The following is a 12,708-nucleotide window of genomic DNA, read 5'->3' on the forward strand; positions in this document are numbered from 1 at the left end:
AGTAAACAGCACATGTTCTTGGCTCATAAGTATGAATCAAAAATGGCAGTTGCTAAGCTTTATTTATAAAGCTGAATGGAAAGAATGAAGTCAACAGCTGTTGTATCATTTGTACAGCTGGCGCATGCAGCAGCAGGTATAAAACAAGAGACACACTGGACACATCGTTATTGCAAATAAGATAAGATGAAAGTGGTTATTGAGTTTTCCACGCTAATGACGTTAACAAAGAATTAGACATGCTTTGTAAATTGATATTAATATGCAAATATGCTATCATTAATGTGCTCCACATTCCTGCACACGTGACTCAAAATCACATTTTCATCGATAGCGATATGAGAGTTAGAGAGCGTTGTGCCTCGGGAGATTGTTAGGAGAATGTTACACTTTGACATCTTCAGCTTTTAGATTCACTGGTTTTCTCCTCCCAACGTTTGCAGTTGTATGTTTTTAAAACCAAGAGCCGATCAGCCTGTTTATAGCCTTTAAAGATGGCTGATAACCAAATAAAATCTTGTTTAAAAAGAATTTGCTTTCAAAGAGCTGGAGCAGAGGCTCGGGGTAAAATGACTGGAAAAGCTTCCGTCTTGTAATTTATTCATCAGTGAATATTACACAGATCAGAGTGTGCGAGTGAAAACAGTCCGTGAAGCTCTGCCTGTTGCTTTTAAAGCTTAGTGCTAACTTAAGCTGCTTTCATCTGGTGGAAGCAGGCTGGATGAACTCAGTTTCACTGTGATTATGGCAGCTGGACAGTATGAGGACACTGGTTAGAGAGAGAGAGAGACAGTTCGTGACATTTTGTCCTTGCATACACTGCAGTTGTCTCTGAGCCCCAGTTTATATTTTAAGTCTGAGCACGCTCTGCTCAGCAATAACTGCCCATCTACCTGCTGAGAGCCATCATTTTCACATCCTGCATGCGCGTTTATTCCCAACACTGCTTCCATTGATCCAAAAGTGGTCCCTTCCACATGTTCTTGTGTTTACTGTTCCTGTCCATCAGTATTTTTGCTTGATTACTTTTGGTTCTTGTGTGTGTCCCCCTACCTCCTCTAGAACGCTGAACCCCAGATGCAGTGCCCCAGAGATTTGGTAAGACTCCACCCGAACACTAGCCTGCAATTAAACCCACCTCCCAACACCCCCTACTCCTCCCTAACAGCTCCTTTACTTAGCCTGAACTCACCTTGCCTGCATGGATGTTCTTTGCTGTGGAAACAAAAAAGCTACACGCTCATCCAGTTTGGATAAAAACTATAGCTTACGTGTGTATTCAGCGTCCGCTTGTGAACTAGCTGGTAAATCAAAATGCAAGTGTTAAGTATACATAATAGTCAGTAACACTAATGTTAATCTTCCTCCAGAAGTGCTCTAACAAATGACAATTTCATGGATGATCAGTGCTTGCTCTTCATTCTGTGCTGCAGAATATTTTTGCTCCGTCACTCCTGTCAGAGCTGTGCTTGTCACTGAAGGTGAGAAACACATGGGAGTTTGCTTTGTTTGGCTGTGGAGGTTGTCAGTCTGGCCTTCTTGCAGCAGCAGCTCACTCTGATGTGCAAGGTGAATAATAAACAGTTTGTTTAGTTTGTGTTTCACTTTATTGAGGGGAAAATGCAGACAGAGTTGGCTGTGGGCACCTCTGTGCCAAACGTGCACAACAGTTTGACAGTTTTGACACATGATGCCGTTTGTAACAGAGGCACTCGACACACGTAGCCTAATACATCCATTAATAACAGCCACTGAATACAAATAAACATTCCTAATGCAGTGACAGCAGATGTAGTTGTGCTGTAGTAGTTGAGAGTCTACCTTCTGTAAAGCATCAGCTCGATGTGTGACATCGTCGGCCGACACAATGTGGCCTCCTTTGCCTGAACGTCACACGTCACCCTGAAACGTTCTCCACCACAGCAGCTGTTATAAAAGTTCTTCTGTCTTTACTGCTGAAATCAAAAGGCGGGTTTCAGGTTTCCATAGCTCTCCACTTGCACACCGAGCTTGAGTTGTAATTTAACTGCGGCAGACTTGACGTCTTCACATCTGGCTTTACCGTCGGGCTGCATCTGGCCGAGTGTGTGTGCGGCACATTAGAAGCGTAATTGGCCAGTTAATTTGACTGGCGGTAGTACCTGCCAGCTGCGTGGATGATCCTCGTCATCGAGGAAGGTTATGGCAGAACTTTAGTCGATTATCGTGGCTGCAGCTGGCTCGTCTCACATGTGCACACGCGTTCAGACATGACGGCGCGTCTCACTCCGTCGTCGCCGCCGATGGTGGGCGTTCTACTGATATTGTCCTGTCGGTGAGAGTTTAATATAATCTGCTTGTTGTAAGCCACTCTGGCATCCCAAGGTACACCAGCAGTGAGGGATGATTTGAGTTTTTTTAAAGGACTTAATTGTGCAAAATTCATAGTTTTGTTTTTACCTGCTTTTATTGTCTCGAAAGGCTTGTGAAGGAAATAAAACTCAGTTCAGAATTCTGGTTTTTAGGAGCCATGTTTGCACTAAGTGTACCTTCCTGACATTAGTTTGTGTAGCTGATCAAGGCAAATCTTCAGTGTCATGATAGAAGTAAAGATCCTAAATAAATGTGTACTGTATCTGTGAAACATAAAGACGGCTTCGTGCACCCCTCAGGATTTAGGGAAGTATAAGCAATTGTCTCATTATCTCTCGTTTTGGACGTTACCTCCCTAAAAATCAATGCGACCACAGGGACGAGACCCAGTCAGACTGCGGAAATGCACCGCGGCCATGCTGTCTCCTCTCTCTCCCATTTTGTCTCTTCTCACCCCCTTCCTCTCCTCCCTTCTTACCTCCAAACCTCCAGATGAGTCTCCTTTCCTCACCCTTTCCCGGAACATCAACCACCATAATGGATTCAATGCCTTTCAGATGTTATCTGTTGTCAGGCGCCTCATTTTAAACATCTCGCTGCCAAACAACAACAGCCACAGTGATGGCGTTCAGCTTAAGATGCAGGGCGTGGATCTAACAGAACAGCTTTTAATGGACGTGTATCCATTTTCAAGTAACAGATAATTTTCCAGTAGATGACGAGAGAATTGGATGTTGAGCGGTCGGGCAGCAACTATTAAATATTTTCATTATTAATCTCTTGTTTTCAACATGTTCACTAAGTAGACCTGCTGAATCCTGACAACTTGCAGAGTAACAATAAGCAAAGATACTAGGTTAAAGGAAAGAGTCCGCATAGTGTGGAGTACTGATAGCAGGCTGTTTCATCTGTACGCATATATTAAAGTGTCCATTCAGCCAGCCTGAATACAGAGAATTGATTTTGAAGGTGAAAGAAGAAAAGGGAGTTTGAGTCGAGGTGAAATGCTGGCCTTAGTGTGCCTTCTCAGAGCTTAAAGTATCTCTGATGATTTCATTATTAGTATTCATTAACTCCTTCTGTTTTTCATCACTTTGTACACTTACAAAAAGTGCAACATAAAAAAGCAACTGAAATATGATTTGTAGCCAGCTTGTAGACCTGCAGGTTTGTCGGCACTCCAGCTGGGGCTTTTGAGGTTGGCTCGGCATGACTCATCGCGCGACAGAGGGGGAGGGAGGGAGACGGGGGAGAGCTCTGTCGAGGGTTACACGGCAGGCAAAATGCAAGAGCTGAAGTGGAAAAAGTGCTCACTTCTTGAAATCGGCCCAATGACCCAAAAATCATCCGCGTTTTTACAGGAGTCCACGAGAGGCGGTCATCAGTCATGTGACACTTTGGTTTGTTGTATTCAGCTTTCAGGCGTGTGGGTGGCTAAAACTTTCACTCATTCCATCTTCCATCTTATTGTTTTTATGCTGCACTTGCTTGTATCCATTACCAAATGTGCTGATGTTTAGGTGCATCTGGGTCTCTTTCAGCCCCTCAGCCGCCACGTTACATCCCTGACACCTCATGTAAAATGTTTGTCCACCTCACACTGATCCCCATCACCTTCCTGCAATGAGTTTTGATGTGGTCTCTATGCAAGCGGCTCTTGTGTCTAACCTGTTGACTTTGACTGCTCCCTTTAGCATCCAAGGCAGCCCGCGACAGCCGGGAAACCCCACTGTCTGAATGAGGTAACTGCTGCATGACATCACCGGCTTGGGACATTTATGCTGCCGAGGGAAAAGGCATCAGAGGCAAATGAGATGCTTTGGGTGGCTTCACAAATAGACTGGGACTCATTTACGCAATTCATTGCTTTGCCAATGGTCTGTAGAAACAAAGCACTTTGTTGGGTTTTCTGCCTCTCAGCAGCTCTCACCCTCTCCTCTCTTTAATCCTTATTGCATCTCTGTTGTTTCTGCCTTTGTGTTACCTCTCTCTGCATCTCTCTCTTTCACTCCATTCCTCCTCTCTTCGCCTCTCTTTCTTGCACACACACACACACATTCACACACACACTCACTCTAAAGGCACTCTTAGAGACGCAAATCCTCTTCCCTGCACCTGGTTTCTACAATAGAGTGCTGATCAAAGGCATCCGTCTTTACATGCCTGCCCTGATAGTTCCGTAATGGGCCCATAACATGAACATTCGGCTCCATTGTTTACGCCATTAGTCACACAGGCTTATGGAAAATTACAGCAATGCTATATTGAAAAGCCATCAGCAGTTGCAGCAGTAATGCTGCAGCAGCTCCGTGCCAAGATGCTATCTGTCACACGTGCGTGTTTCCTCTCCTCTGTGTGCACAAAGCTGTTATGAAACGGCAATCTGTTGGCACGCTGTGGTGTAATGATGAACGTTTTCTTGATGGCGTGATAGAGCATTCGGCACAGCAGAACATGTGTTGGCTGTTCATGACACAGCAGATACATCACAGTATGTCTCCAACAGGTCTGTAGGTGTGCTGACGATGTGTGGGATGACATTCACAACAGTTTAGTACAGCTGACAGGTCTTATGAGACAATTTAATTTACAGTTCAGTACAACACTGTCAGTGTATGATAATTATTATCCTGAATTTGCTAAATACATTATTGACATTGCATAACATACCGCAACTAATTAAAGAGCATAATTCAGCACAGCAGCAGTGTTTGTTTGTCTAACGATGATAATGCCAGCTTAATAATAATTACTCAGTTTAAATGAAATGTGGTACGAAGCTGTCTACTTATTATATTAAAGATCCAGTGTACTAAATACAATAATACTGAGATCAAAGTCTGATTTCCAGTCTCTTTTGATAAAATGATGCAGCTGCATGTAAAATATACTATATGTACAAAAGTACTGGAAACACTCCAACATGTTGTGGAAAGCCTTCACAGAAGAGTGGAAGCTGCAAAGCTGTCTGTGTTTACAATGAGATGCTGTGAAAGTCCCTGTTGGTGTGATGGTCAGGTGTCCTAATACTTTTGTCTATGTAATGTAGATAAAATGACCACCCCAAACATCTACAACTTTAAAAACCTTCGTATTCTGTTGATGTTTCATTAATATTATCCTAAAAATATGACATGAGTGTAAGAATAGAATATTCAGAAGTACGCAGTTTTGCGTACTTGTCATATTTTTGTACATGTTCTGTTAATACAAGACTTTTCCATTGTCATAATGGAGCTGAATGCCTCTTCTTCGGCTGCTGTGGATGCACGATGGCGTGAGGTTTTTCAAATGAAAGGGGACCATGATAAGAGTTACATAACTGTGTATCATTATTAGTCCAATGGGATAGCTGCAGTGATTAATGGCCGCGGCCCCGTTGCAGCAGGCTTGATGCTGTTTCTGTGTTCTGCAGCGGCCTGTCGGTGACACATACGAGTCAATCAGAGAGAGGCCGTTCTACCACAGAACGGCCTCTCCGGCTTAATTAAAGTGATGTTTCAAGCTGCCACCTGGCCCATACAGCACACACACCTACACACACACACACACACAAAGAGTATGCTGTTACAAAGACTATACTGAGGCCTTTGCACATTACAAACACGCAAGCCATATGGCACGCTTCACACATGCATCTCAGGCAGACGCACACACACACAAGCTCACGATCACATTCACATTTCCACATAAGTGCACTCTTAAACACTAGCACACACATGTACGGGAGTGACATGGAGCAGCTGCTGGGGTAATTGCTCGGGATTGGATGAGGTTATAAATGGTTTCCAGTGGGTTGTGCAGCTCTAAAGAGTGAGCCGTGTAGTGTTTGACTGTCCAAAAGCAAGAGAGACGGAGGCCAGCTGATTGGTTCTGGAAAGCGAATGAATAGTGGGAATACGTGTGTGTGTGTGTGTGTGTGTGTGTGTGTGAGTGAGAGAGAGGGTGAGTGAGTGAATCGATTCTTCCTGTATAGATGTCACGTGTCTAGCAGTTGAATGAGTGTATGCAGGCACAGACCACACTCATACACCGTGTATGAGGACTGCTGTTTGTACTGACAGACATCCACCTATAGACACACACACACACACACACACACACACACACACACACACACCTGCCCCCTATGTCACAGGCTTTGCTCACGCTGTCCATCCTCCCTCCCTCCCTCCATGCTGTGCCAGTCTCAGCTCCGTTGATCGCACAGGTATTTGATATTCATGGTCTATCAGCATGGAGCTACAGAGCGATGTGTCGGAAAGAGTGAGAGAAGAGTGAGAGAAGAGAGAGAGAGAGGGGAGAGTGGAGGGGAGAGAAAAGAGAGGAGTCAGGGAGAGAGAGAGAACGAGAAACAGCCACAGATGCCTGAAGAACAGGGAAGTATGTGGGCAGGTGTGTTTGCACACTTTTGGTCATATAGCGAAGAGGGGAGGGAGGGAGGGAGGGAGGGTGAGGGGAGAAGAGATGAATGAGAATCAGAAAATGTAGTGATGGAACGTAAGGGAGGAATCGGCAGAGAGAGAGAGAAAGTCAGAGTATGAATAAAACGAGATAGATTGTGCTACAGTAGGCAGCCAACAATGCTCTCCACGCCCGACTTCCCTCGACCAATTACACCCTTCACTGCCTCCTTCTCACCCCACCCACCCCCCCTCACACACACACACACACACACACACACCCACGCACCACTTTTTTCTAATTCCCCTCAAGCGACTTTTTCAGATGCTGTCAAATCGACAGGTTTGTTCGGCCAAAGTTGAGCTCGCCGCCGACCCGCTAATCGTTTCAGGCGCCGCAGTGGAGAGGAGTGTGTGAGTTTGTGTGTAGAGCAGGAAGAAGAAGAAGAAGAAGGAGGAAGTGGAAAAGAGGGCTACTTTGAAATCTCTTAATGCTAAAAATCTCTTGGCCTTTTGGAGAATTTTTGAAGGAAAGGAGGAGGAGACGGAGAGATGGTGGAAGCTCGACAAAGAAAATGGGGAGGGTTGGGGAGGGGAGTAAAAGGAGCCCTGGGAGATGGTGTTGAAAAAGCGACAGAAAGTAAAGATGAGTGTAGAGAGACGGTTGAGAAAAGGCAGGAGTTCGAGAGAGAGATACAGACGTACAGTGAGAGAGGTGTGCCTGTCTCCCTTTGTGTTCCACATGGATTCATCCCTTTCAGACGGCCTTTCATTCACGCCGTCTCGCTCTCTCGCTCTGTCATTGTCACGCTCGCGCTCACTCTTTCTTTTCACCCTTTTCCTTTTCAGCTCCTCGCCTTTTCACCCTCGTCTTCGTCCGTCCTCTCGAGCCCGTCACTCCTCTCCCTCCCCTCAGCTCCTTTTTCTTTGGGCTTTCTTTCTTCGGCTATTTAAAGGGTAGGGCTGAACATTTTGAGGAGGATATCTCATGAGGAGTTTTATGACCACTGTTACAGTTTACGGTTATTCTCTGTAAATTAATATGAAGACATGTTGTGGTTATCTACTTTGTATTAAAAATGTAACCCTTATTCGTCATAATAATCTCAAACATATTTATGAGGGAAAGAAATTTTAGTCGCAGTCCTCCTTAATTTCCTTTTGCTTTTGTAGCCAGCCGGTTGTAGAAAAGCCAAAGTGAAGTTAGCTAGTTCTACTGAAAAAATTAACACATTTTTACACATTTTACCAGTCATGGTACTATGTTAACTTTACTAAATTGGCACAGTTGCTCTTGAGTTTATGACGATACTGCTGGGAGATCCTGTCTGACCAGTTTGATTTAGCTAATAGCACTTTAGCTTCCTGAGCTAACGCTGACAGGCCGACAGGATGGGAGCTCTGAATACAGGACTTCCTTATTCAGAACTTAAAAAATATAATATAACTTAAAAAATGCAAACTAGATAAAAAAACAAAAACATCAAGAAATTAGATGTCTAAGCTAAAATTACATTAACTTTGCAGAGTGGCAAGACAAGCTGCTAAACAGCTCTAAGGTATTAATCTTAAAATTGTCATTCAATCGTGATTTAGTAGTTTAACTTGAAGATGCTGACTAACTGTCTGTCATGCTGTCAAGCTAACTGCTAAGAACAAGACCACACACACACTGGCTGCATGATGCAGCCAGTGTGTGTGACCACCTGTTGGTTATTTTACAGCAGAGAGACTGTCTGCAGTAGATTTTGTGTGTTTTGTGACACTATTAAAACTTGTCAGCGGTTAATCATGTAATTTGGCATATGGGATTTAAAAGTCTGAATTGAGATAAATTCTTTTGCTTCATTAATGGCGCCATTCTTCTTTCAGTGCAGTTAATAGATGTCTCATTTTTAACCTTGAAGCAACATCGCATCTGCTTAACTGATCAGTTATAATTTTGAGCTGTCATAATTTATTTCCTATTTTCTGTTTTCTTATTCTGACCAGTTACAGTGTAAGAGGATTATGTCTTTGTTAGTCCCTTTTCAATTATCTTTAAATTCAGTTCCAGGCAGAATGAATTTGACTTGAGGTTCCTAATTAATAATTAAATTCCTGTTGTATCCCCCCCCACCCCCGCGCTTTGTTTTTAATTTTTCATTAAGAATTATTCCAGGTAGCGCTCATTTGTCTTTCGGAGACGTGCAGACACACACACTTCGCTCTTCATGCTTGCTTTCCCTTTATCTCCCTCGTTCCTTCCTTCCTCCTGTTCCCTCCCTTTCCCTCTTACTCCGTACATCCTTGTTTTTGCCCTTCTCTTCCTCTTCCACCCCACCCCACCTCCCCTCCGTTCCACCCAGAGCAATTCCATCTCTCTCCCAGCAAACAAAAGGAGCTAATGACATGCTGACACCGAGCCCGATGATTGAATTCATTAGGCGTGCACAATAATTGGCAGGCGTGAGCGTGCACGCACTCATCTATTCAGAGGACAGCTGTCAAATAACAAGCGAGAGAGAATAGCTTTTTATTGTTGAGCTGGAAGAGAGAGAGGGGGAATGAATATAGAGAAAGAGTGAGAGGAGCACCTGTTGTGGAGGGTGAGAGAGAGGGAGAGAGAGAGAGAGAGAGAGAGAGCACTCAGCATGTCAATTAGGCTGCTGTGTTCATGCAGGGTTGCTGTGAAGTTTGCAGCCTGTCTGATGCACTTGGCATCGTGATGCAGGTGCGTGACGTGTCGAATCTGTTCTTTAGAGTGTGTGTCCCTCTGGCTGGATCCTTTTTAATGTTGGACCTTTGGGCTGAGGACATTTTCACATTCATAAAGATTGCAGTGAGGTAGGAGAACGGAGTGAAGTTTAGGACTTAAATTTAACATCCAAACTGTGGCTGAGAGTCAGGGGTGTTTGTCAAAAGTTTTACAATGAAAAGCTTCACAGTTAAAGCTCTTTGGCTGTTTGCTTCATGCTTTTCTTTCTTCCCTGAGGCTGGAAGGTAGGCGTTTTGTGAGAAATTTGTGTTTGTACTTGAAGTGCTTCGTATGTGGGAGGAGGGGACTGAGAGGTTCAGCTCAGACTACACATCAGACAGGAAACAAAGACTGTTTCCGTTTTGTATGTGGATGAGGAGATTCACACATTAATGCATTGCTTTTAATCATCATCAGCCTGCCTTACTCAACTGATTCACCCAATCCTTGATTTGCCAGTACAAAAAGTTGAAGCCAACAACACATCACATCCTGACTGATGAGAATCCTTCTCTAATTTGAGTCTGACTCTGTCCAGGAAGTTTTAAAGAGCTGCTTCAGCATTGATGAACCAGAGCATTGTGATTTGATTATAGGAAATAAGTCCCTGCCTGCTTACACTAAGTACCTGATTTAACACTTAGCAGCACTGGTCTGTTTAACACTAATAAATCTGGTGCAGCTAATGAGCTTGCACTCTGATTTACCTCCCTGCTGTCTGCCTCGCTGCAATTTACATGCAAGTACTTTTCATTAACCTCAAGTGGCCAAATGAATGTCCTTTTAACTTTGGCTCTTTGGCCGACACACAGGAGCACAGTGAGAGCATGGCAGGGCCGAAGGAGCCCTTGTGTTATTGCTTTAGCCTGGAATAGATTAAAGCATGAACATTTGTGCTTTGTTTAATATGCATCTTGGCACATAAGCACTTAAATGTGAGCTGCATATCTGTGGCCTGTTTTGATTGTCCTGCTGTTGCTGGTTGGATGACTAATTATGTTGTTTCGTGTTATTTTTGTGCAGAATAGAAATCCGTCTCTCTCTTTCTCCGTCTTTGTGTCCCCCCCCCCCTTGCAGAAGACCGAGGAGGACGACCTGGTCCTGACTCCAGACGGGACCAGAGAGTTCCTGACCTTTGAGATCCCCCTCAGTGACTCTGGTTCAGCTGGGCTGGGAGTCAGCGTCAAAGGGAATCGCTCCAAGGAGAACCACGCCGACCTGGGCATCTTCGTCAAATCGATCATTAACGGGGGGGCAGCCTGCAAGGTACGGTAGCTCCTGCTGTGTCTAGATGAGAGCTTGAGTGGAAATGTATAGAAGAAACTGTCATCTTATAATAATTGATTTTCTCAATGTAAGATGATATCATTCTAGGAGTCCATGTTTTGAATGAAATAAGGAGTAGTTTTTGTTTGTACCTTGTACCTTGTGGCATCCACCAAAAATGTAGGGTTCTTCTGCAGACAGTTTTTGGCATTTGGCCGTTAGGTGCAGTTTGCGTCTATGCGGAAGCTTTAAGAGTTTTAATTCTCCCGAAACTTTCAAGCAGATAAGTTGATTAATAACTGCTCTTCAGCCCTCATACTGACCTGGTGTCAGTATGACCTGCACACTGTGAGACACACACAGTTAAAAGGTCACAGAAGGCATTAAGTAGAACTCTCCAATATCTGCAGACAACCTTTAAGAAAGTGACAGAATAAAAGAGAGATTTAATGCAATAAATTGGGTACACGAAACGGAGGCTTCCTTCCTCACAAAGTAAAGACTTTTCTGTCCCTCAGCAACTACGAAGAAAGCCTTCATCTGTGATAAAATCTATTAACACTGTCTGCTGTGCTGCGCTGCAGTCAGTTTCAATAGTCTTTCAACTTGATTGTTTTTCACACAAACAAGCTTGTGTTGACAGAACATAATAATGCACTTTAAAGCTCACTTCTCTGTTAGCGATTAGATTATGGCTAGAAACAGGATACACTCTGTGAGTGAGACTCTTAGTCTGATTAGATAAAGGTTATTGTCAAGCTGGCGACTGCTTTTTATCTAATACTCAGCATTTACTGTTGAGTAGTTGGGAAAACGCTGTCTTCATTTCTTCCTGTGCTGTTAAGCGTTTAAACACCTAAAGAGGTTTTTATTTTTTTCTTGTCCAACAACAGGACGGTCGGTTACGAGTGAACGACCAGTTGATTGCCGTTAATGGGGAGTCGCTACTGGGCAAAACCAACCAGGACGCCATGGAGACCTTACGCAAGTCCATGTCAACAGAAGGCAACAAACGAGGGATGATCCAGCTCATTGTGGCCAGACGGGTGGCCAAAAGAAGTGAGGTAAGGAACAAGGTGAGAGACAGACTGGATTAACACGTTTCAGTTGAGTAGGGACAAAATTCATGTAAGTCTGATAAGGACAAAGCTGGTGATGAATATCTAAATACTTTGAATGCAATATATCAGCATTAGTCAGATTAGTGCTCTGAAAAAGGAAGTGCCATTAAAACAGATTTAGATCCCCTGACCTGAGTAATGTCATAGCCTGCAGAGCTAACAGCTCTGCCTAATGGACTCCATTGTACAGCTGTGTCAGAATGTTCTCAAAAACTGAAAAAAACAGAACATGGACACCATTATGAAAATAAAACCAACATGAATTTAGCTCTTTTGTAAACCACTTAATCAAATTGTGCTTGTATTTTGAATGAGATCAGTGTTGAAAAGCACATGTAAACACAGAGAGTCGTTCTTTTATTCGCCCTGGCTGAGCACACGTGACCTTCTGCGGCAGCCTGCTTCACACTCGACTTTCACAGGCTCACACCTTACGGCTGGATGTTACAGATGCAGGACTGTAGTGTCAACTGCTGCCCCTCGAGCATCTCCAGTGGAAACGCTGGGGGTCAAACTCCCTGCACCAGAACATGTCAGCATCTGTTATTGAGTAAATGTGGGGGTTGCTTTCATTCAGTTACTTCTCAGATTTTTCTTTTCCAACTGACTGAGTTTAGGCAAAAGGTTTGAGACTCTGAGATAACTTATTTTCAGCAGGTGTTTTAGTGCTGCTCTTGCACATCTTATATGCTTAATGTGATGCTTTGGTCAAATAAATAAGGTGCAGGTTGATTGTGATCCTGTTTAAGATCCAAGTGGTTGTAATTATAGTTTCCTTGTGTTTTCGAAAATAAAAGTAAACCCATTTGACACTGCTGTGCTAAATAGA

General features: G+C 43.7%; 1 protein-coding gene across 15 annotated transcripts in view; it reads left to right on the forward strand.

Annotated features, from left to right (window-relative positions):
• LOC124069359 (partitioning defective 3 homolog) overlaps nt 1-12,708 on the forward strand; it is a 198,408-nt gene that overhangs the window by 102,870 nt on the left and 82,830 nt on the right. For 5 of the 15 annotated variants that reach the window (XR_006845047.1, XM_046408468.1, XM_046408471.1 and 2 more), the window contains 4 exons: nt 1,063-1,098; nt 4,047-4,094; nt 10,570-10,758; nt 11,652-11,834. Coding sequence is in view for 14 of the 15 variants with exons in the window: in XM_046408468.1 (XP_046264424.1) it covers nt 1,063-1,098; nt 4,047-4,094; nt 10,570-10,758; nt 11,652-11,834 (456 nt within the window). In the remaining variant the exon portion in view is untranslated. The remainder of the gene's footprint in view (nt 1-1,062; nt 1,099-4,046; nt 4,095-10,569; nt 10,759-11,651; nt 11,835-12,708) is intronic. The other 10 variants (XM_046408473.1, XM_046408469.1, XM_046408481.1 and 7 more) reach the window with 6 other exon arrangements.

Source organism: Scatophagus argus, chromosome 13 (genome assembly GCF_020382885.2).
Source record: "Scatophagus argus isolate fScaArg1 chromosome 13, fScaArg1.pri, whole genome shotgun sequence".
Lineage (NCBI taxonomy): Eukaryota > Metazoa > Chordata > Actinopteri > Scatophagidae > Scatophagus > Scatophagus argus.